General features: G+C 39.2%; 1 protein-coding gene across 2 annotated transcripts in view; it reads left to right on the top strand.

Annotated features, from left to right (window-relative positions):
- The first annotated feature begins 4475 nt into the window (after window positions 1–4475).
- SMIM36 (small integral membrane protein 36) overlaps window positions 4476–26543 on the top strand; it is a 42750-nt gene continuing 20682 nt past the window's right edge. For both annotated transcript variants that reach the window (XM_072403313.1, XM_072403314.1), the window contains exon 1: window positions 4476–4899. In XM_072403313.1, coding sequence (XP_072259414.1) covers window positions 4570–4833 — 264 coding nt within the window. In that variant the 5' untranslated portion in view covers window positions 4476–4569 and the 3' untranslated portion in view covers window positions 4834–4899. The remainder of the gene's footprint in view (window positions 4900–26543) is intronic.

Genomic DNA, 26543 nt, shown 5'->3' with positions numbered 1-26543 from the left:
ACCAATACATGGGTTCACCAAGTTCGTCAGACAGCAACATGTTGCTTTTGGTAACTGGACTGCAATCAGGAGCATCCATGTGCACTCATGTGCAAAAATAGTTCCAAAGTGGCCCTATGCACATTAATGGGGGAGTTTGGGACTGCTGTTGACCCGGCGGTATAACTCTACCTTTCGCCACAGGTCTGCTCTCACTTTGACTATATGTATTCTGCTACACTCATTTGCAATATTGCTTAAAGCCTCAGAATCTATCTTATGTCTAATGCTTCAGCTTCTGTCCACTTTCCTAAATTCCTGGCTAGCAAAGCTCGCACTCAAGATTAAAAAAAAATGTTTAGGACTACATTCCTATTATCCACTCTACTATACAAAGGGCATGTAGTTGTATATGAATGGACAACATTTACGTAAGAGTTGCGGTTCATTATTTGCATTGTAGGAGGAACGTGTGTAGATTTTGTCTTCAGTTTGCGGGAAAACCCAAGCTGTGGGGGAAAGCAGCATTTTTACTTTGGGATTGTTTCAAGCCGGGTATAGGACTATGTAAGTCAATGTACCCACCCAAAACAGGAAGAGGGGCAATTAATGTAAGATTGTTGGAAGAACATAAATCAAATGCAAGCTGGTTAGAAAGAAATGCTGTGGTGATTAGCTAATTACCAATTACCTTGTTTTGCATTATCAGGGTTTAATTACACTTTAAGTAAAAGTAGTGTTACAAAAGTACTTTTTAGTTTACCCAATCATGCTTTATTTATTCTTCATAGTTCCTGTATCTGGGGAGTGGCAGTCTCCTTTGTTCATATATTTTGTGCCTGTTAAGGCTGCACCCCCTGGCAGGTGACACAGGATTACCTGGGGCATGGAGTCTAAGTGTCTAAGTCAGGGGTGATGGGTCAGCAACCCTAGTGGCCACCAAACCACTTCGCTGCATGGAGAACATCAGGTCGTGGGCCCTAGGCTCTCCCCACCAGGGCTGCCATTGGCCATTGGCTGTTTGGACATTATGGCCTCCCTGCTCCCCGTCACTAGTGCCTGTTGTAGCACTAGCTGGGTTTTCTGTTCTAACCTTTGCCTGTTTCCTGACATTCCATTGAACTCCGCGTGGACTGACCTGTACCTACTCCCTTGTACCTTGCTTGATGGACTGATTACACGGTTTGACCTTGGCTTGTATTTTGGATCACCTGGTATTCCTGTACTGTTTATCCGTGGGCTCCTGGTCTGCTGCCAGCCCATCCCCAGACACCATTCCTAGCGGAGTTGTAAGCCGTGTACCGGGGGCTTTCTAGGATACAGCGAAGTCACAAATAGGGAAAAGCAGCCCACTGACACCAATTTATATAAAACAGGAAGTACTTTACTGCATACTATCACAATAAACAAAATTCCAAACAATAACCCAAAGAAAACACATTAAATACATTCACCCCAGAGGTCAGCACAGCGTCCTTTTTCAAGATTGGTTATTATGACCTGCCACATACATAGACCCTAACTCACTAACTATTGCAGGTATAATCTCAGTCTCTGGTATTTCAGGCGCCAATCCTATAATGCGGTGCGTGCACGATTTTACTGACCCGGGTCTTGTTCTGGATCCATCAATGTCTTTAAACTGAAAAAAACAGCAACAAGTCTCTTCAGCAAACATGAGGTCCTGCAGGACAAACAGCTCTCGGTTCCTCAGCTTCTCTCAGCCTTTCTGGACAACAATCCTCTTTCCTCTGGACAGGATCTACCTTGGATGGTTGTCAGTTTCACTCAGCCACAGCTTCTGAGTCTCTAGGAACACGCTGACCCTTGGATGCGAATGGATTCTCTTTTACACACCCAGTCCTTGCAAGATGTCTGCTCTCCTCCTTCCTGTTTCCTCTCTAGAACAACCACACTTCCTGTCAATATGAAAACTGGCAACCTATTCAGCTGTGTTAAGAAACAGCGACATCTTGTGGTTGAAATGCAAAACGTCAGTAGTCTTATATTTAATTACAACCATTAAACAGTGAATGCTATCTTCTCAATCTCACACAGTAAGTCCTGGGGGCAACCAAGTGCAACCGAGTGCTGGGAGATGCAACCAGTATACCGAGGCTGAGCGGGGGCTTACTAAAGGCCAAGAGAGAGTGGGGGACTGGTGTCTGGTCAGGGCCTTACATTCTGTTTTTATTTTGCTTTTTAAAAGATGTGCCAAAAAGGTTCTGAAATGCTTATATTGCAGAAGTGTATGGTGTTTGTGCATGGAGTAGACAATTAGACATAGCATCCAAATCTATTTGATTGTAGTTACATTAAAACACCATATACTGTAAATTCCATTAAAAACATTCATACTCAAAATCCAGCAACATGGCGCCTCTACACAACGAGTGCTTAGGGACCTTTGAGGCGCCTCTATTATCCCACCAATCACTCCTAAAAGATTTCACTTTAGGGGACCAAGGTCATTAAGTGTGACCATCTACCAAAATACATTTCTGCCTGTATTCTCCACATGCTTGATGTGAAGTTGTGTATCATTGTGATGGTTTACTGCATTCCACCCAATTTACTATCCTTTACTATTTAAGGCTATAAAAAAGAAAAAAAAGGGAAAAAAAGGAAAGAAAACAAACTGTTATATATAGGATTCTGCTGCCTCACCCCCTGCCTCCTTTGTTTTTTCCACTGTCCACTTTTTCCCAAGAAGGATAATGATACAGAGCTGCACTTTGATCTCTCTCCTCATTCAGACTGTGGGTGGATTATCTGAGAAGGAAAGTTTCCAAAGTCTTCTGGTGACCTGGGACTTGGGTTCAGTGTAATGGGGTAGTTTGGGTTCATAGCCTTGAAATCAGCTGCTGGCCATACACAGAGAAAGCAGGTTTTAATCATGAAAAAATAAATTTGTGCTGTCTCTGTCATAAAAAATATTAACGTGTTGCTGATAGGTGTCCTTAAATAGTCTGTCTAGACTGAAAGTTCTATAGAAAAAGTTTTTTTTAAATTAGAATACTTGCACAAAAGATTTGTGTCCTTTATGTGTCTCCTGCAGTGTTAAGAGACAATCCATAAAAGAGTTAATATAAAAAAAAAATAAGCTCACAAATGTTAGTTTTCATTACTTTTTCTGCAAACCAGCTCTGTGTAATAAAAACAAATACAATAATTAAGAGGTTGGAAGTGAATGTCTAGCTAATTTTTTTGTATTAAGGTTTACAATAAATTTGAACTGTGATTAGATGACTACTTATATGTTTAAAATGTTGCATGGTTTATTAGTCAAATTTTATAGATATCTAAACTTCAGTCTAATAAACAGAAAGACAACTAATGAGGAGCAGAATAGGAGAAATGAAGAACAAATGAGGAACAGTTGGGAGCTTGTGTCCTATAGGAAATTTCAGCTGCAAACTAGAGACAGAAATACTTTCCCTCTTTTTAAAATCTCTCTGTGTCAATGACAACGTGGGCTGCCTTCAGAAATGCTATAGGGATTTCCTGTGAAAATGGTGCAAGGATTCCCTGCATTATTAACACAGAGCAAGGGAACTAATATTTAGTGATCACAGTTACCATTATTGGTTGGGTAGTTGCCATGATTGGCATGGACTTCTGTTGACATAAATAGTATTCTAAAAAAACATTCAGTGTTGTTTTTATTGCAAACAACATTTTAGTATGTGTACAATGTTATATTCACTTTAAGGGCTGTTTTCACACCTGCAGGATGAAACTGTGTGGTTGGCAGTTTCTGTGTCTGGAAGCAGCAAACCAATACATGGGTTCACCAAGTTTGTCAGACAGCAACATGTTGCTTTTAGTAACTGCACTGCAATCAGGAGCATCCATGTGCACCCATGTGCAAAAATGGTTCCAAAATGGCCCTATTCACATGAATAGGGGAGTTTGGGACTGCTGTTGATCCTGCGGTATAACTCTACCTTTTGCCACAGGTCTGAAATAGTCCTGGGAAGGGTTAGGGTACTAATGTACTCTGTACTCATTGTCCTGGGTGAAGTGGTGGATAAATGGAAGTCCCCTATTCAGGTTCTCCAAGAAGCTCACACATTCTTTTAGGGAAAAAACATGAAAAAGAGACCCAGTAATGTGACTACTTCCTAATGTTGGGACAAAGCATTTGTCCTGGTGTTGCACTAGAAAGGGGTACACAAGAATGTACAAAAACCAACTAACAAAAAAGAGTTTTAAAAGAAAAAAATGAAAATGGCCCAAATATCTCCTAAATTCACCTTGCGGGGTCACAGTCCAATTGCTCTAAAATAATCAGTGAAATAAATGTCATCAACAATCCCCATATTTAATCAGCTTTGATGGGTGATATGACAGTGCTTTCACTGCAATCAGGGAAGTGCATCTTCACTGTGGTCTTCAAAGGCCGGGATTAAGTTATTAAACTGAGCCGCTTTAATCATGCAGCCTAGAAATGAGTGTAGAGGATTAAATGTATTTTTACCACACAATCCTGTGCGTCCATTAACATACATACACCCTCTGCTCCCTCTCGGAGCACAGGGGTATTCCCGAAAGCCCTCTACCTCGCACTGGAGCAGAATATGGGCCGTAATGGAGTTTTATTTGGAAATTGACCCTGTAACGCTGAACTTAATTATACTGGTAGCTAGTTATGTTATCCTTCTGCTCGTCTTCCTCGTGTCCTGCGTGCTATATGACTGTCGGGGCAGGGATCCCAGTAAGGAGTATGCCCCGGAGTCCATGCCAGAGAACCGATCGCCCATCCGCTTGGTGGTGATGCAGCAAAGTGCTACGTGGGGCAAGGCATATCGGAACACCACAGACCTGCTAGAGAAGAAAATTACTGTTGTCTAAAGAGATTATCAGACACTTGTTTGACGCAAGTTACATCTTCACAATGCTGGCTTTCAGGACGAACAAGTGAGTACATGAGGCTATTGTGCTTGGTTTGCTTTGCTTTATTGACACATGCATCATCTTAATAAATACCAATGTATAAAACAAGATAAAGAGAGGCCAACATAATCAGTAGACATTTTATTGGTGAATACGTTTATATTAAAAAAAACAAGTTTTAAATAACATTTCTTATCAATGTCTTTTGGTTTAGGAATTGACTGAACAGAAAAAGTATTTAAACTTAAATTACTATAGTGAAGGGGTAGAATTTTTCAGCACAATGCTTACTTACCGTCATATAAGGAAACTGTCATTTTGCTTTACTTGTTACTTACAGACAGCCACAAGCTAGATGACAAAGTTGCACAAGTTCCAAATATCTATTTTTTCCCTTTCTACAGGTCTGTATGCCCTGACTCTTACCCTTGACCCAACGACTAAACTTCACCCCCTCCTTATAATGCACCTTCAAACTAATCCCTAAAATGTTGCACTTAACCCAAGCCTGAAAATAAAAGGATAAATATGTATATATATAATAGGATATATACAAATAAATATAAATAAAAAATCAAATATATTGCAGCTTGCCAGTACTTATAGAAGGAGGCTGCAGTCATTTTTTTGGCTTCTTTTATTTACCATAGTAATGCTGACAGTAAGAAACTTTCTGCCCTAGGGTGACAAAGCATCTACAGAGGAACATTGTTGTCACCCTAGAACAGGATAACAGAATACTTCACCTTCTCTTTATTGTCATAATATGAAGAAGTTATTACAGTCAACAAAGAAATGAAAATTAAGTAGTTATCAGCTAGCTCATAATCCCAACCTAAACCTGAAGCTTTATTCTTGAACGTCCACTTAACTTAACCCGAAGGCCTCTTGTGTGGTTAGCTGCTCCTAGGAACATAGCAAACTGCACCATAGGTTATTGTGTTTGCATGGGTTACCTTTGCAGTTGTAGTGGGGTTCTTCCTCCAGAGGTGGAAAAACAACCACACTTCCAGAAGCCACATGTCGCTTCCAGGAACCACGCTGCAACCCCAACTAATTCTTCAACCTGATCACAATCTAACACCTTACCCCTAACCTTTAAAATGCTAATGTTACCTCATTGGATGGCAAACTTGTTTTATAAAGAGAAACAATCTTTTAGGAAATCGTTGAGCTCCTGTCATCGTTGAGCTCCTGTCATTGCTGAATTAGTTTTCTGATTGTCATGCTAATCCTCTGACGTCCATAACTTTCTGAGTCACTGTCAACAGGAGCTTTGATTTTATTTTGGTGGGACCTGTAGCATACTATATTGGGGTTAGTGACTCAAAAACAATTAAAGCCATTGGATCCGCATGACAGGTCAGCAATTAGCATTTTCACAACGAAGTACGCAACGTCAATAATAATATTATTTGAACTTGTCACACACCTAGAGTTGAATGAATAAGAGATGAGATACATTTCTAGCCTTGCACAAAGATCAGTTCAGCTAAGAAACATCAAAACTGTCAAAGAAAAATATAAATTTTATATTATAGATGTTATAGTAAAGTGATAGATAGTGAAGAAATACACAAATGTATTATAATTTTAAACAGAGAAATACAATACAGAAACACAAACTGTAAAGTAAAAGTAAACCCTAAATGTATCATAAAATACTGTCATTAAAAAAAATATCAAATACTTGATTCATAACTTCTTGGTTTAGCTAATCCATTTCAACCTCCTGACAGCCTGATACCCTCTACACGCCATGCTGGACAGCATTTGTTAGGACAGGTTTCCTGACTATGACAAAACTGGAGTAATGAGTGTTGTCCTAAATGAAATTATCCTAAATAATTGGTTCTGTTTATAAAACAAATTTGTGATCCAACAAGATAACATAAGGTTAGGGGTTAGAATATGATCAGGTTTAAGAATTACGTAGGGCTGCAGCATGGCTCCTGGAAGTAACGTCTGGCTCCTGGAATTGTGGTTGCTTTTCATTTTAATCTCCTCTGAAAGCCACGTGACAACGCAGGAGCACAGTTAGGAGAAAAGAGTAATATTTGGGAGGGTCGAATTTGTAGATTCTTGATTTGAATCGACAAACATTTAGTCAAAATTTCTATTGGCTTTTGGGCCAAATGCATTAATAATGTTAATAAAAAAGTTTGATTCAGCTTTTTTAAGTCAAAGGGCTAACAAGTAGAATCAACTTGGCGAGTCGTGTATTACATGTGTACTACAGGGATACACGATACAGTAATGTACAACTACATTTGTAGAAATTGATAGTTTTCTAATAGAATTTTGGTAGCTTCAAGTAGTAGAATTGTTCTAGATGGAAAAAATTCTGCTTGATTCTACCTGAATGCCCCACAGTGTACAGTGCAAGTACACAATACAATTAGGTCTGCATACAATAATTAGGTCTGGACACGACTTACAGCAATGTTCCATTCTATACAGAGCATTTAGGCTGGCATGTTGTTGGGGGAAAAGTCTGCAAATTGGCTGCAATGTGCCTAATAGGCTTATTCCTATGTAAACTTGCAAAAAAAGTCAGTTATCTAACGTTTTTAGGAGATTTAATTTGAATTGATTTAACCTTGAATCTCTAAACTCTTCGGGGCAGGGTCCTCTCCTCCTGTGTCACTGTCTGTATCTGTCATTTGCAACCCCTATTTATTGTACAACGCTGTGTAATATGTTGGCACTATATACATCCAGTTTTTTTTATTATTATTATTATTACTAATAATAATAATAATATTAATCTCCAATCCAAGTTTTACCTAATAAAAAATTCAATGCTTGTTCTTAGTTTTTACCCACTTGCAGCAAATACCTAACCTAGCCCTTCATGGCTGTTTATAGAGTTGATTTTATTAAAAGCTGCAAATTTAAACATATCAAATAATAATTTTCATAAAAATTTTATTAACAATGTGAAGCTGAAATGAGATCATAGTGATTGGGTTTTCATCTACTTTAGGTAACTTTGGACCAATGCCAAGGAAATTAGTTCCACCTCCATGATAGAAAATATGTCCCGTTCCTCTAAGTTATTTTTTCCTGATATGGCAGATGTTCTTCCAATCAATGGAGAATTTATCTGGCAGCGCATTGTAGGGGCCTGGAATGATTGAAATGCAACACTAGCACAAACTCAACATGAATGATGTAGTAATTAAAGCCGACCAGGGATCAGAGAGTGTAAATCAGGAAGATAAAGGGCAAACAAGCGTCTGGCCAAGGCAGTTAGTTTTTTCTATCATTTACCTTGATTTTTGAGTCTCTTTTAAATAAACATGCAAAAATGTACAGTAGTTTTAAATATCATGAGACTTCAGTGGCTTTCTTTTCGATTCTTACTGTTATGTTTGAAACAGAAGGATGAGTACATCCCTCTCCTATTGTGTGTAAATTCCCCCACCTACTAGATTGTAAGCTCTTCGGGGCAGGGTCCTCTCCTCCTGTATCACTGTCTGTATCTGTCTGTCATTTGCAATCACTATTTAATGTACAGCGCTGCATAATATGTTGGCACTATATAAATCCTGTTTATTATTATTAATAATAATAATTATAATAATACAAGTGTACAAGTAATGAAGTTAATGTCCCAATACATATGTTGCATTACAGAACTTTATTTGCCACTGATTGTATAGTTCGTCATTTTTCAGTGCAGCAATAGTCATACCAGTAATGTGAAAACTAGGATATGTTTTTCAACCTAAGGCACATCTGAACTTTAAGGTTAAATCTGTTAAATACAGTACATTGCAGATAACTCACCATAAAAAAGGTTTCAATACCTTATAAATCATTTTCCTAATAAAACAACCATAGTTGTTGTTAGAGTAGAAAGCCACACACCATTGGCTAATGTGTTTGCAAGGGATACTTTGGCGGTTGTGGTGTTGTTCTTCCTCTAGATAAAGAAAAGCAACGACACTTCCAGAAGCGATGTGTTGAGTCCAGGAACCACCCTGCAACAGCACCTAATTCTTAAACCTAATCATAATCGAACACCTTACCCCTAACCTTAAATATTCTATAACCTATAATTCTAAACCTTCTATAAAGTTACTTAGTTCGATTGCAAATGTGTTTTATAAAGCGTTTTATAAATAATTTTAAGCGTAGGTAGTCACACTCGGGGTTGGAACACCTATGGAAGGTTAGTAAATAGAGCGCTTACCTGATCCGCCGGGGTCCTGCGCCGCCCAGCGCCGCAATCTCGTCTTCTTTCTTCTTCCTGCTTCTGCATCCGATGAGTCACCGGGGGAGTTCCCAGTGACGACGGTGCATGTGCACGTCCCGGCCGGGATTCAAAATCTATTTGTATTGCACTCAATACAAAATAACTGTAATGAATGTAATACATTAGATTTATATGTGAAAAAGTAGTACATTGTTTTCAAGAACATTTTTTACAGTATATATAATAGTATGAGTATATTATGTATTTTTTTTTTATTTTTATTTTTTAATATTTAGATTTTTCAATTTGTTCAATTTATTGTTTTTAAATGAGTTTGTGTTTCAAACTTTATTATACTCATACTATTATATTATACTGTAAAATAAATTTTCATGAAAAACAATGTACCGCTTTTAGACAAATAAAACCAAAAAGAAATGAACCACTAGAAAGGTTAAAAAGTGTTTCAATTTTCTTCAGTTTTGGGATTCACAAGTTTTTGTCATACTGTATAAAGCAGTGTTTCTCAACCATGGTTTCTTGGAATTTAGAGTTCCTCCAGAGATTGTTAAGGTTTCCTTCAGTAATGAACAATTTGTACCTCTCAGGTCAGATTTACAGGTGCCAATGATCTTTTTGTAGGGGTGACATTCTTCCTAATGGCCAGCAATGTAAGAGACATTCTTCCCACTGACACTAATGTACTGTGAGCTACGGATACAAATTGTAATTATAGCAGGGATTCCCACAGGACCTGAAAGTTAATTCAAGGAGTTCCCATGTGTTAAAATGAACAAAAAACACGGCTATAATGTACAGATATCATTATTTTCTGCCCAAGCCTATCAGCGTCCAGTGCCACTACTCTACAGACAGCTCATTGGGCAATAAATATTCATCCTGGTCCAATTTGCAGGTGGATGTCAGATTCTTTATATACATAATGGTATTCACCTTGGCAAACCACAGCCCCACAGTTGGAGGGAATATTTATTTCCATTTTGTGGGTATGCCTGCTATTGCAGTATTCAATAAATGTTTAGGAGACTTACAATAGCATTGCTGCATGAATCTAGCTCAGGCAGGAGCGTTAGTTCTGGCTGGGGATGGATGGAAATGCCAGGGATTTTGAAAATGATTATATGAAAGAAAGGAGGGGCGCAGATGATTCTTTTGTGTGTCCTGCTAACTCAGTGTTGTTTTAATGTTTTAAGGCTTGTTCACAAAAATTAAAGTTTCTTATAAGGCAGAGTTGTAAAAGATAGCTAAAGTCAATATTTAAGAGACAAAATCACTTTTTCCCAATTGCATTTTGACCAAGTAGACATAGTGCATACACAAGACATGTAGAAAATAAGTCCCTGGTTACCTAGTTCTGTCCATAATGTCCAGCTTTCTCCTTCTCCCTGACTCCTGCTGCTTGTCTATGTGTGGCAGACAATCGTCATATATTACACTAAGAAATAATTAAATTAAAAAGAGTAAGAAATAATTCAAGCTGATAGTGAATGATTTTTTTTTAACATCACTGATTCTGGCTTTAACTATGATGGCAATATTAGGGCTGGATTTCTCATAGCTTAGGGTACATGGCCAATGTGGTGGCTTTTGTATTAATATTGTGGTGGTAATATTTATATTATAATAGATAAATGTACTCAGCATAGGGTGTTCTGCTCACAACTATCATAATTCCCACCAATGACCCTCCACTATCATTGTGGCCACTCTTCTATATCCCTCAAGCACAAGCCAGCTGGCCTAAGGGGGAAAAGGTACAAATCCTACCCTGGGCATTATTTTCCTAGGGGAGCAGGTCTCCATACCCTGTAACTGTGAAATATTCTGATTATTATGAACCTTTATTTGTAAAAAAAAACAAACATGCATACTTGACAAGTACAAACAATGGCACATATGGAGAGGAAAACCTTGCCTGAAGGGCTTACAATCTATTATTTACAAAAGTAAGTAGAGAGAACAAAAGGGGTAAACCTGAAGTATACAAAGAAATTGGACACAAAATGGCTCTATAATAAAAAACAATCAGTTATGAATAACTAGGCTTTAAAATATCCCTTTTATTTTTCTCATCAAATAAACAACTTTTGCACATTTTATACTTTTTTTACTTTTAAGATTTGCTACTTCTGGGACAAAAGTTCCATTTTAAAAGATTGTGATCAAAAAGGGCATTAGGAAAGGCGAGTATAGCAGGGTTTAGTTCCACTTTAAGTGTTCTTTTTCCCTACCTTTATATTATAATTAAACACATATTTGTGATAAGAAACCAACTTTCCACAATTTGTCAAAACATCACCTAAAATTACTCCAAACCTCCCCTTACATCTAGATCATCCCCTAACAATTCATTCAATTTTCAATTCATTTACCTTTTTCCTGTAGAAAAAAAACAGCTTTTTATATCCTGTAACATTATTAGCGGGTTTGTAAAAGTTGTGCGGGGGCAGCTGCTAGAAATTCGCGGTTACCTAGACTTACCCCCAGAACTGCGCCTGCCAGGAGCCCAATCCCTACATGTGTAAGCAGATCCTTGGCATTGTTTTGCTGGATTGGGGCATGAAGAGGAAGTAGCTAAATTATGTATTCCAAGATTAAGATTTAGGGATTTTTTTTTTTTACTTGCACAATAAAAAAGGAATGAAATTTGGGAAAATGTGCATAGGCAGATGTAATAATTTTTTTTTCTTTGACATTCATCTTGTTTCTAAAACAATTGACTACTACTTGTATGAAATGCCAGGGGGCACAGAAAACGTTGACATTTGCCATGATTTCTTTACAGTGGTTGTATCTAGTATTCCCCAAACAAAAAGGACAAGGAGACCAACTTAAAATGTCACACATTTCTATGCAATAAATGATTTAGCTATTTTTTTGCTCCCAGTACCAGAGTATATAGACAAGTTCTTCATTGATGCCTTGAAAACAAATTTTGCACACAAACTTTTAGCTAAAGGCTATTCCTCATTATACCAGAGTCTTTGTAAAGTTGGACAGATTCATTGAAAAAAAGTACATTGCGCAGAACTTCAATGTCTTTCTAATACTCTAATACTGCGGTCACCACAACACTGGTTTTGTCTCCGTCTCTAAGCTGGCAAGCTAAGCATGGAGCTATTGTACAGGAGCTCAATTCACATAATGCCAATACTTTACCCCTGAGAATGTTCTAGCTTCAACTGAAAAAAACAGCACACAAAAACGGTATATTGTGTGCGTAAAAAAATAGCTTAGAGTGTTCAGCACTTGGTTTATGTTTCCAGAGCAACTTCAAGGAAACTGGGCTGGCATTCTCACACTCTTTGCAATTGTATTAAAAAAGGATTATATAAAAAGGGCCATCTAGAGGACTTAACGTAGATATAACCCAGCTTCTAAAATCGTAATTGTAAAGTAGTTTCAAAAGTCTTTTTCACCTTTTTGATTGTAATTTTACCTGGCGATCCTACCATGAAGGTTCTTGTTCGGCACTCTCTGGTATTGTATGACAACGCTCTGCTCCGGTCTCCTTACTGAACTCCAACTTCAACTCCACCTTGTCACCCTAACTTCTGCTGGGATTTATGGACAGTTGTGATTAGTCATGAGCAAAATCAATATTTTATCATAAAAAGGCATATTTTTGCAAAATGGTAGTTATTAGGACCATTATCCTATCACTGCTTTCACTGTTTTTGAGAGTTGTAAAATTATTTTAATTAGGAGTGATTATTTTATCAACTGTCCTTCTCTCTTTTATGATGATCAGTGTTTGTGATGAATTTAGGACATTAAATAGGTGGCAGAAAAAATCACTAATAAACAAATTTGAAAGTTTTTAAAGTATACAAAGGGCTAAATTTGTGTACAAGTTAGCAGGACTGTCACAGTTTTGCATTTGGGGAAGGAAAAGTGGCAGAAGCTTTTGTTAAACATCTTGGTGAAATGTATGTGTAGGGGGTCATCCAGGGAGCCAAAACTTTCAGAAACTTCTTTGTCTATTGTGTCAAGGTTGTTCACAGTTCATATAGAGTGCTGCAACAAATGTGTGGATATCGATACCATGCAATTGGAAACAATTGGTCGTGGGAACAAAAATCTTTACCAGCCTGTCTGCGTCACGCTTGGAGAGACCAGTAGGGAGTGCTATAGGTAATTCAATGCTGGTGTGAGCCCTAAGAAGAGCCAAGGTGCAGAGTTTAGGCATCAGCCTGGTTTTCTCCAGAGCCTCTAGAGGTGAGGATGTTGTGCTGCAGGTTGTTGACAGGTTGCGCTCCTTGGGCACACCAAGTTGGGCAGGACAATGTGTGGTACCGAATCAGCAAGCAGAGGATAGTCAAGGAAAGCCAGGGCTGAGGCAGGCCAGGGGTCATGTACCAGAAACCCAGAGAATAGACTCCAATGACATGTGGGTCTCCGAAGACACGGGGTAACACACAAGTGACACAGGAAGCAATAGGAGGCACGGGTGACACGGGGGGCACCAAAGACAAAGGGGAAGGCAGGATACACAGGAGGCATGGGTGGTAATATTTACAATATAATAGATAAACATACTTAGCATAGGGTGTTCTGCTCACAACTATCATAATTCCCACCAATGACCCTCCACTATCATTGTGGCCACTCTTCTATATCCCTCAGGCACAAGCTAGCTGGCCTAAGGGGGAAAAAGCACAAATGCTACCCTGGGCATTATTTTCCTAGGGGAGCAGGTCCCCATACCCTGTAACTGTGAAAAATTCAGAATATTATGTTCCTTTATTTGTAAAGAAACAAACCTGCATACTTGACAAGTACAAACAATGGCACATATGGGGAGGAAAACCTTGCCTGATGGGCTTACAATCTATTAATTTTAAAAGTAGGAACAAAAAAGAGAGAACAAAAGTGGTAAACCTTAAGTATACAAAGAAATTGGACAAAAAATGGCTCTATAATAAAAAAAACAATCAGTTATGAATAATGGACTTTAAAATATCCCTTTTATTTTTTTTTATCAAATAAACAACTTTTGAATGACTTTCTCAGGCAAAAGTTCCACTTTTTAAAGTTTTTGATCAACAAGGGCATTAGGAAAGGCGAGTATACCAGGGTTTAGTTCCACTTTAAGTGTTCTTTTTCCCTACCTTTATATTATAATTAAACACATATTTGTGATAAGAAACCAACTTTCCACAATTTGTCAAAACATCACTTAAATTTACTCCAAACCTCCCCTTACATCTAGATCATGCCCCAACAATTTTCAATTCATTTACCTTTTTCCTGTAAAAAGATTTTTATATTCTGTAATATTATTAGCGGGTTTGTAAAAAAGTTGTGCAGGGGCAGCTGCTAGAAATTCCCGATTACCTAGACTTACCCCCAGAACTGCGCCTGCCAGGAGCCTGTTCCCTACATGTTGCTCTGGACTACAATGACGTGGTTCACCGAAGACACAAAGTGACACAGGAAGCAACAAGAGGCACGGGTGACATGGGGGGCACCAAAGACAAAGGGGAAGGCAGGATACACACAAGGCATGGGTGACGTGGGGTCACCACAGACACAGGGTAACAATGGAACGGCAAGGGACCAGACAAGGAAACAACAGACTGGGCATCAAAGGGTACACACAAGTGTGGAACTAGGAAAGTATTCAATTAATAAAAAGGTGTCTAGGTTGATGTCTGTCGGTTAGTACTAGGGGCCCAAAGGGTGCCAAGAAAAAATCCCTCATACTATTTCCCCATCACCACCAAATGGAAATGTTGATATAAAGTAGATTGGAATCCATAATTGCATGTTGTTGATGCCAGATTTTGACCTCACCATTTGAATGTTGCAGCAGAATTAGAGAATTCATCATCATTCAACATTTTTAAATTCTTCTCCTGTCCAATTTTGTGGAGCCTGTATGAACTATAGCCTCAGGTGCCTGCTCTTACCTGACTGCTTTCGGCATGAATTGCACCAGATGTTCTTCTTCATATCTCAGTTGTAACAAGGGGTCATTTGAGTTGCCTTGCTATCAGCTTGAACCAGTCTGGCCATTTTCCTCTGACCTCTGGCATCAACAATGAACTTTAATCCACAGAATTGGCACTCACCGGATATTTTTCCTCTCTTCTCAGATCCTTTAGAATTGGTTATGTGTTAGATTTACCTTCTCAGATCAGCCTAGAATTGGTTATGTGTTAAAATCTCAACAGATTATCATTTTCTGAAAAATTCAGACCAGTCCCTTTGGCACCAAAAACCAAACCACGTTCAATTGTCACTTCAATCATCCTTCTTCCCCATTTTGATGTCTAGTTTGAACTTCAACAAGTCGTCCTGACAATGTCTACATGCTGATTTGGCAGATTAGATATTTGCGTTAACAAGCACACATATGTACAGTATATTTGACTGTTGATGAGTCAGTGATGATTTGTTCTCTATAATAAACCCCCCCTTTCCAATGTTTGCAGTTGGTACCAGTTATTTTCCAGCTGCCTGCTTTTCTAATGAGATTACAATGCTGTCTCCAGGCTTTAGGGAGTTTATTTATCTTCCATAATCTGCTTTGATGTCTATGACACAGAATAACAAAAGGGAATAGTGATTCACCAGGGATGGCTGTGCTATGATTACCAGCTAATTGCAGTCCGGGCAGTTAGCAGACTCGACAGACACAATACACCTTCAGTACTCGGCTCATGTTTATGCCATTATTTACAGGCAAGGCTGTGTCACACTTCATGCAAGGCAACATGAAGTATTCAGTTAGTTATTGTGTTACCATAAAACTTGGTTAGAACAATCAAAGTTAATCCATGACTCTCCAAAAATACTTAAAAAACCAATTTCAGTCTTGGAAACCACACCTTAAATGAAATGGGGATTGTAGCTTTAATAATTGTATCTTTAAAGTGAACCTATATGTTTAATATTTCATGCCAAACCATGGATGTGGTTGAAAGGAGATGTGACAGAATATACAGTATTTATACATTGCTGCAATATGCATGATGGGGTGCGAGGTGAACATATGCAGCATCGCAAATTGGGCTGTCCAAATTATTCCTCAAAGTGTATCTCATAGCTAAAACTTTTTTTTTTATTTTCATCAGTTTTTAATCCATAGTTAGACAAATCTGATAAAGCGGAAGTTAACCTTTACTGAATGCCAACAACTTTCAGAGAGAACTCATATAAAACAAAAGGAGAAACATATAGGTTATTTATAGGTTTACACAATGGTAATAATATTATGGGATAGAAGGCAAAGCAATGAAACATCACAATGTACAGAGGTACAAAAGACTGTGTATATTTATACCTCCCCCGTTCCACGTGCACTACAATAATACCAAGTTGCATGTGGTTTTCCCACCACATACATATTACATAGCTGTTACCAGATGCAGGTGTATTTCATAGGCTTTTATTTGTAATAGTCACAACGTTGGAAAATTCATTGGCTATGTGCATCAACCACAGTTTTCTTTAGGAAAGCATTGATAAGGCAATTTACTGGCAAATGATTGTGGAAGAGTTCTTTCTAACTACAGCGTTGAAAGCCTTCTCTGACATGAAAGCAGGGCAGGCTAAGAGCTCAAGCCTGAGTGGGCCACATCCAGTGGTTTTTTTATGTAAAAAAAGTAAAATTAAACATAAATCTGTAAACAATGCTTAACAACGAATAATAAAAATGACCTTTGACAGGTAGTAAAATGTGGACATACCCGGGTCATGAACAAAAGGATGGGTGCCAAGTTTTGTCAGCTGGCATTAAAAGTAGTTGAAGTATTGAACTAACATACAAGAGCTGGGTATGTGGGGAGTATAGAGATTAAGAAATTTCTTTTTTTCTGCTCCATCAAGGATTCACTTTGGCAATGAATGGGCAGCCTATGGTTGTAGTATTGGATGCTAAAGCATTGTTCTTCCCCTATTGCCCCTACAGAAAAGGCCAAGGAGGAATAAAAAGAAATTAGGATAAACCTCCCACCAAACATGTAGGCGTCAAAGAAATCAAGTTGGATATTTCCTTCTTTTCCAGTCACCAATATGATTGTGGTTTTGAACTGTATTTGTACAATCAGTTTTGACATTTTATTAAAGCTTGAAGACAATGCAGTTTTGTACTGCAAAAAAACAAGCTGTGAAAAACTATAAAAATAAATCTAGGGGCTTTGCTTTATAGCTTTTATATCTGTGGCTGCTACTTCTATTGGTCTTTTCAGGCCTGTTCAGCCTAGCAAAGGGCACTCCCAATTGTCCCGATTGTGCCCCCTCTGTAGCTATTAGCCCCATGCTAACTGCTCCTCTGCCCATCTCTCTTCACAATCCATTTCCCCAATGCCACCCGCCAACCTTCTGCCAGAAGCGTACACATACTTTACCTATCTTAGAGGATCCTGGCACCATAAATGCTTCCAGAGGGGTATTGCATCATGCAACTTAGTTCCAAAGCTTTGCAGCAAGGACAATGCAACTGCTATGAACAAGTTTTTATTGTTTGGTGCTGGACCAAGCAAAATGCTTACTGCAAGCTATTTTATATGCAAGTTATGATATTTTGTTATTTGTACAGAGGTGACAGCTGATGTGAGAGCCTATTTGTTCCCTTTGTAACAAGAAAACACTTTTAACACATATATCCTGACTATCAGCACAATGTACGAGAATTATTAGATAGCGTAAATTGCTTACGTTACAAGGTCATGTTTGTGTTACCTTAATCTTATGTTTTACATTACTGAATTGAATAATCAGATTACATGACTCTGTACAGTTCAGTAAACTAGGGTGCCACATTTCAAGGCTAAAGTCCACAGTGTAGTACAATGTACAATGTATAATTCAATGCTGTTCATTAAAAACAATCATAATAGAAAATTCTCTCCTGTGACATGTAGGATCAGTTTGAAATGACAGAGCAAGGCAAGGCAACATTTACCTAGGCATGGCAAAGTAATGGGATTATAACTCCATCTCCATGTGATGGGGTTGGCCCCTTAATGGTTAATTGTCAGTGTGATATTACAGAAGGGGAGTCACATTCTCCCCATACCTGGATTGCTCCTGGAAGTTATCAGAGTTGTGATAGAGATTAACCATTCTACATGAGCCAGCATCATGTAAAAGATCTCAGATCTAAATAAATAACATTCAGATTAATAAAAGTTAAAGTTATATTTTGTTTTCAAGAGCTGCAACACATTTTCAAGAGGAAGTTTCAGAATGGTGCAAAAATTCCCGAAACTGTCTTTTATTGGGAACAGCAACTTGTAATCTCCATTGGAAACCTTTGAATCCGAGTGATATTCTGGTCACAGTTAGGGACAGATCATTATCATGATACAACTGGAGGTGCCTGAAAAAGGCAAGATCATGAAATCCTTCCCAACCCTTCAATCATGAGACACCTTTGCTATCCGATAGGAAAAGGAGAATGCACCACATCCTCATTTGCACCTGGATGTGCTGGGTGTTTCATTCCATTTCACCTTAGAATCAAATTTAAGCTCCTGTGCTTTGCCTTCAAATCCCTCCACAGTTCTTGTCCCACTTACATTTCTGACCTGGTAATAAAATACTCCCTCTGCCGCTCCCTCCGCTCCTCCAATGACCTACTAATGACTTCCTCACTCATAACCTCATCACATGCACGGATACAAGACTTCTCTAGAGCTGCCCCGACTCTCTGGAATGGTCTCCTCATCCTATTCGGCTTGCTCCTACTTTCTGCTCATTTACAAATACCCTCAAAACCCATTTTTTCAAACTTGCCTACCCGTCTTCTTCTGTCTTTTGAAATCATCACTACTTCCCACCATTACATATCTCCCATCCTATTGTGTGTGAAATTCCCTCACCTACTAGATTGTAAGCTCTTCGGGGCAGGGTCCTCTCCTCCTGTATCACTGTCGTCATTTGCAATCCCAATTTAATGTACAGCGATTCGTAATATGTTGGCGCTATATAAATCCTGTTTATTATTAATAATAATAATAATAATAATATTAATAATAATAATAATAAAAGGGGTAAGTAATTTATGGTGCTTGTGTGTCGAAGATTTAAATTTTCATTTTTTTTGCTTGAGCAAAGAAAAGAGCAACTTTAAAGCCCAATTTAAGTCACAGAAATAGATATTCTATCAGACAGACTTTTCCACCAGGGAGGTGCAACATGTACTACTGCATGAGGGCCCAAGACCTTTCTCAGCCAACAAGGGCCCCAAGTCAGTTTGATGGGAGGGCAAAGAGTTTTCTGCACTGGGGCCCACTGTTGGCTACATCTGCCACTGTGTACTACATACTCCATCTTTACAGTCCTATCTACACATAGCAGAGACAGCAGTATTACTAAAGGTCTTCATATACCTGCTAAGCCTAGTGCACCCGTAGGCACCGGAGTCTGACCACACAGTCCTGTACATTCTGAAATCTAATGAAATCTAACAAATGGAGCTAGACATATCTCTCTTTCCCAGCACTACAAATCTGTAGGATGAAACTTGTTCTCAAGGGTGTGGCCATTACCCTTTAATGCCAACATATAGCACTGGAGTGGGAGAACTGGAAAAAAATTGGGGGAACGGAAAGTCCAATGGGGAGAGCGGGATTTCTCTATCATAGATGCAGTAGTAACATAGAGATCCCAGATGGTCCCAGAGAAGTGCAAGAAACTGGTAATTTCATTCGCCAGCTTCTATGAAAAGCAAAATTTTTAGGGGTATCTAGCTTTGGAAAGAGTGGGGAGTACAGTCAGTATAGAAGTAGATGTGGGCATTTTCCCTGAGGCTTTTCTTGGGTGTCCGGTATTTGGATAGTAAGCAGGACACCAATGGACAGGACCGCAGTCCAGCATGGGAAGTTGAAGAAAATGCAATGCTGTTCAATGTGTGTAGTTCACATTAACATGCTGCATTGGTGTGCACTGGGCTAAAACTCTGCATGCTGCTGCCTGGAGAAGCTCATTACAGTGCACTGCAACATACCACTGTACACACAAAAAACAGGACCGGTCACGCATTTGGGATGTTCCATGCCCTGCCAGCACCCTTTGTTGTTCTGAAACATACTTCCAGGCTCCTGGTAAGATGTCACTATAGTGTCACTGTTGTGACCTGGCTCTGAAATAATGCTGGATAAATATCAGAATGTATTCTGTATAGCTGTTGGTTATTAGAAGCAGTTCTGCACTTATCAACCTCCAGTCAATCAGAATGATTTCCAATATTTACCTCCAGCAAACAATGTTGGGACACTGTACCTTCCTGGGAACCTGGTTAGTATAATTTATGGATTTAGCAGCAGGGTTTGCTGGCAGAGGAGCTGGCCTTCCTTATAAAAAAACAAATAAAAAGAGCTGCAATGCTTTTTAACAAAGCCAATGCTGTTTTATTTTAATTCACGCCAGCATACATTGAATGCACGACTTTCTAATTCAACTACAGAGTAGAAAAGCCTGTCCCCTGGCAGCATGCTGCAGATCAGGACCCTTGTTCTCTGTATGGAATCTGTGCCCTTAAATCCACACTGGTACAATTGGCCCATTATTATTTGCATAGTCAATAACCCTTTTTATGTTACATCACTAAGTCACATCAAGTGATGCCTGATTTTACCACCTGCAGCTTGTGCCAATTAAATACTGGATTAAGAGCCTTACAGCCTAATTTTAAACCGGTCAGTTACAGCTGGGTCAGCCCGAGCAATTCAGCTATTGCATTCAGCAGCTCCTCAAGTAATTATAACATTGGCAAAGACTCAATCTCCCCTGCTGCTACATATTAAAGCCATCCTGGTCCGGCTAAAGAAATTGAGTTTTAAAGTGGTTTTGTACTTTCTACTGAAGCCTCATTGTAAGATAAGAAAGCTCAGAAGAGGATAGAAATGTGATTATATTTTTCAAGGATACAGAACCGAATACTGTTATATAAAAATCTGTAATAATTGTCTTTAAGCTAAATATTATTTCATTTTTATTCTACAGAGGGGGGAAGGGGTAGGAATTTGGATTCTGACCAGGGGTACTAAGACAACTGACCTAACATTTAGGCATCTAGAGGTGGCTGCTCAGACACAGAGGTGGTTTAGACAATTTTTTCTGCAAAATTGAATGCAAACCAAAAACATTTTGGTAGCGAAGAAGCTCATATTACAAAAACTATTCATGATTAAATGGTGGACAGAAGGAAAAAAGGAGCAAGTTTTGTCATTGAAAAAGTGTCGGAGTATTTCGCTCTGACCCAAACTCCTTGTTGGGGTGCACAGGCATAAATGTCCCACCTATGCCCCTTTTATCTACTAAAGGCTTTGTATGTTCCATGTCTTGACAGCTGAAGTCGATCAGTTGAGTTGGATAGTGACTTAGGAACAGGAATTGAGCTGCAGTGCTTGCATGCTCTGTGTCTGAGCACCTGGCGTGCTTGCATGTTCTGTGTCTGGGCACCTGGCGTGCTTGCATGTTCTGTGTCTGGGCACCTGGCGTGCTTGCATGTTCTGTGTCTGGGTACCTGGCGTGCTTGCATGTTCTGTGTCTGGGACCTGGCGTGCTTGCATGTTCTGTGTCTGGGCACCTGGTGTGCTTGAATGCTCTGTGCCTGGGCACCTGGGGTGCTTGCATGCTCTGTGCCTGGGCACCTGGGGTGCTTGCATGCTCTGTGCCTGGGCACCTGGCGTGCTTGCACAACCTGTTTTTTAGTAGTTTAGGAATGGGCTTTGGTGCTGGATGCAAGGCAGTACATAGAGTAGCCAAATGCATTGAGTTAAGTTTGTTAAACCTCCTGCGTGGACCCAACGAGCCCATATAGCCAAAAAAGTCTTAGAAGAAAAATAGTAAGTAATTTAAAAAGTACAAACAATTTTCTACTTCATTGTTTATTTAATGTTGAGTTGTAAACTTTAGTAATATGGAAGACTGCTTCAGTAAAAAACGAATCTTGCTGTCTTGCAAAATGAATGCAAAAATCTGATATTCGGTTTAGTACTTGTAGAGCCAAATAAACAAAACATTCTTTATCCATGTTCCCATGTACATTATTACTGGGCTGACAGACGTAGGTAAAGATTTGTTCATGTTTTTACTCAAACCATGGTTGATAAGTTTCGGTCATTTTCACTAGTGAAAGCAAACTTGTTGTCAAAACAGCAGGCAAGAGATGGAGTACTTTCATCACTGCGTGTCCTGATATACTTTAAACCAGTTTTTCTCACTCTTTTTAACATGGGAGAATTCTAAAGTAACTTTTAGGTCTTAAGGAACTATACTAAGGAAATACATAACAAGAAACTAGAAAGGCTTGGTTTAGGCTGGCAAAAGTCAGATTTATAAAATATATATATATAATGGTATGTTAGACAAAAGCCACCTATTTGATGTGTTGGAAGAGTCAGGAAAGACCCTCTAGCGGCCTTTTTGAATATTCCGCTGCTAACCACTATTAACCATGTCCTCTCCAGCTTCCTCGGGAGCGTATAAGGGAGCCCTTGCGTAAAGGGACACTTTTAACCCCTTACAAACAAGTGCTACTACTGAGCTAATGCGGCATAGATTATCTACTAGTTCGCAGTTGCCATAATGGTCTCTATTGATCCCCTGATGAAGCCTACCGGCGAAACGCGTCGGGTATAAGACGATTACTATCCTGACTCTTCCAACATATCATATAGGCGGCTTTTGTCTAGCATAACAGGCATTCTTCCCTCGCAAGTTCCATTGGGGAAGCCTGAATTACTGTATAAATATATATATCATTTTCTTTTTGAATTACAGTTTTTGTATATCCACTCATTGGCCTATGTATTAACATACAAACTAAAAATCTAACTTTTGCCAGCCTAAACCCAGCTTTCCTTGTTATGTATTTATGTATTACCTCTGAGGCAGGCGAAGCTGGATTTTATTCAGTAGGGTGACACCTCCATATATATGTTTGTACCCTACTAAAAGTACTATATCCATAGCTCACAATATGTTAGTGTGGTTGTCAGTGTGAAGAATTTCTCTCACATTGCTGGCCAGTTGGAAGAATGTCACGCCTACAGATAGCTAAAAAGATTATTGGTACCACTTAAACTGACCTGAGAGGCTCAAACTGCTCATTGCTCATGGAACCCCCAGAAACTTCTGAAGGAACCTTGGGGGTCCATAGAATCCTGGTTGAGAAAGACTGCTTTAAACCTTTTTTCATGCCAGTAAACCAGGGACAAAGGATTACCTGCATTATATTAAACCTTTTTAAACTATAACTTTTTTTCTTTGATTGTTGGTTAAAGCATTGAAAGGGTAAAATTCCTTTTTAGCTTTACACAGCTATTTGTTATTCCCTCCATTCTTGCTCTGATGGCACCGGTTCCTCCACATGTAGAATATTTCTTCTGTCCATAAACATAGACAACAACGAAGAGCTGATAAAAGTTCCTACCCTGCCCCACTAAGTTACAAACAGAAAGTTACAGCTGGAGTTCCACCTTAAGTAGGCTGTAGATCTTAGTGAAAATAAACATGGACATGAACAGCTAGAGTATATTGTACATTTCTCTCTCTCAGCAGCTGTTCTGATCTCTTATCTTGTGCAAATGTATCCACAAGAGAACAAACAAGCTCCTGGAAAGAAGCCATTTTTATATATTTGTATTCTTGTCACTGTATCAGGTTCCAGTCTTATCTGCCTCTAATGTAAACTGTGTACTGCTGGCTCGGTCAATGGCAGAGGTGTGTTTGCTTGACTGAAAGCGGGTAACTTAAAGTGGAGAGATGATGGAGGCTGCCATTGCTGAACTCATAAGGAATAATAATTGCCTCAATGTAAAGCTCATCCTTTGTTTTTAGTATGGAGCATGAGGATTACACAATTAGCTGAACAGCTGAGCTGTGTCCTCATTTTAGGTCAGTGGTTCAAGGTATTCAAGGCAGAACACCAAACAGGCAAGTTTTATTTTTATTTTATTTTTTAGAATCAGATATCATAGGTAGGGAAGAGCGAGCGTAATATTTAATTTCGATCTGGCGGCGAATCGGCCTTTCTCGCTTACAGCCTTGTGATTCACCACGAAGTCGTGTTCTCGCCTAACTCAGAAACTCTCAATGGAGAAACTCCATTGAGAGTTCGCCTGCAGTCACAGCTCATTGGAAGCACTCGCGGCGAATTGGGCCTTTCTCGCTTACAGAACATGTAAGCGAGAACTGCCTTGTGATTCACCACGAGGTCGTGTTCTCGCCGAACTCAGATGAACTCTCAATAGAGAAATTCCAGAGTTCGCCTGCAGTCACAGCTGATTGGAACCACTTGCCAAACTGGAAGCACTTGCCAAACTGGAAGCACTCGCCTAACTCTGATAAACTCTCAATGGAGAAAACCCATTGAGAGTTCGTCCTGCAGTCACAGCTGATTGTAAGTACTCGCATGCCTTGTTATTCACCACAAGGTCGTGTTCTCGCCGAGCTCAGATGAACTCGCAATAGAGAAACTCCATTGAGAGTTCGCCTGCAGTCACAGCTGATTGGAAGCATTCACGGCAAATTAGGCCTTTCTCGCTTACTGAACATGTAAGAGAGAACAGCCTTGTGATTCACCACGAGGTCGTGTTCTCGCCGAACTCAGAATAATTCTCAATAGAGAAATTCCATTGAGAGTTCGCCTGCAGTCACAGCTGATTGGAACCACTCGCCAAACTGGAATCACTCACCAAACTCTGATGAACTCTCAAAGGAGAAACGCCATTGAGAGTTCATCTGGAGTCACAGCTAATTGGAAGCACTTGTGTGCCTCCAATCAGCTGTGACCGCAAGTTCCCACGCTGAACTCTCAATGGAGAAACTCAATTGAGAGCTCATCCAGAGTTCGTCTACATCCTAAAGATCCTAAACCCAGAAGAAGACTGGTTAAAGATACTGACGCGTGGGATGAGCAAGGAGAGGTAAGTGTTTTTATGAAATGCGAACAGGCAGGTAAGTTTATCTCGTTGTAGAATGTCGTCCCCTACCCCTTTTGGCCATGCAGTTGCTGTTTTACAATTTGTGCTGTAGCTGCAGCTGTGCGCCTGGGAGCTGTCAACCGCACAGTATAAAAAAATGCAGATGTGAAAAGGCCCTAAAAAGTACAATTTAATAAACAAATAAGAACATTTTGCACTAAACCTTTATCTTACCTCTACCTTATTACAATGCTACTATGAAGGAAACATAGGGAAGATGGGCTATCATGGGAGAAACTGGGTGGTCCAGCAAACTTTTAATGAATTTATAAAAAATAATTTGCTGTTGGCAAATGTTCTGATCCCAGACCAGATCCAGGCTCTTCAGTACTGGGGATATAGTGTGGGGGGAAGTATTTTTGGTCTAATCAATCGTTTCTGTGTTTTCATCCTCTCCTCAAAAGTCCTCAAAATAGAGGTTTATCAGTAAGGTTTTATTTGCCAACATGGCAACAAGATTTGTCTGTACTTCTTATAGTCTGAAAAAATGAATGCAGCTAAGAATGGTAAGTCAAAATATATATTTAATGTTAGTTGTTGGGTTAAGGTATTCTTTAAAAGGAAACAATATTAGCTTTCAAATGTTTTATTTATCAGTTTAATTATATGTGTTGAATATTTTATCTAAATTAATTATTCGGCATCAGGTGCATCTATAACACCTAATGGACACAGGATAGTCTATCTGCTAAGAAAGATAAGAAGGACAAAATGAACGCGCCAGCCATGTATAGTACTAAAAGACTTTAATAATAAAACATGATGAACTCACAATATCCAGAAGTAAATCCAAGAAACTGTTTTATCTTGGCGCGGGGCAGGGCAGTCAGTAATGCTGGGATCAGCAAACACACAGAATCCACTGTTACCGCAATCATCTTTTTTTCCCGAGGTTACTTCCACAATTAGCACTTGATGCATGCTTACCTACATATTGCAAACTGAATAAAGGTTATGTAAACCCTAACAATCAATTTCCTTTTTTTTAGTTCCTTCTGGTCTGATAAATCTCATAAATATACAATTGAAAGTATTGTCTATATCTGTTTCATAAGTAAAACATATACCTGTTGGTCCTGCCAGAGATAAGCTGCAAACGTCCTGTGCTTAACCTCCCTAGCGGTAACCCCAAGTGTGACTCGGGGTAGAAAAAGTTGCTGAAAGCAGTAACCCCGAGTCACACTCAGGCTAGGCAAACCTATTGGAAGGTTAGTAAATACAGCCTTACCTGATCCGCTGGCATCCTGCGTCGTCCATCGCCACAATCCAGGTCTTCTTTCTTCTTCCTTCGGCATCTTCTGCACTCGATGAGTCACTAAGGGAGTTCCCGGAGACATTGGTGCGTGTGTACGTTGCCGGTGGGGCGGGGTGGGAAATTCAAAATCTATTTGTATTGCATTCAATACAAAAAAACTGTATTGAATGCAATACATTGGTTTTATTTGTATAAAAATAGTACATTGTTTTCAAGAACATTTATTTTACAGTATAATAAAATAGTATTA

Source organism: Pyxicephalus adspersus, chromosome 3 (assembly GCF_032062135.1).
Source record: "Pyxicephalus adspersus chromosome 3, UCB_Pads_2.0, whole genome shotgun sequence".
In the NCBI taxonomy this organism is placed as follows: domain Eukaryota; kingdom Metazoa; phylum Chordata; class Amphibia; order Anura; family Pyxicephalidae; genus Pyxicephalus; species Pyxicephalus adspersus.
The sequence above is the reverse complement of the archived record's forward strand: the minus strand, read 5'-3'. Positions and strand labels throughout refer to the sequence as shown.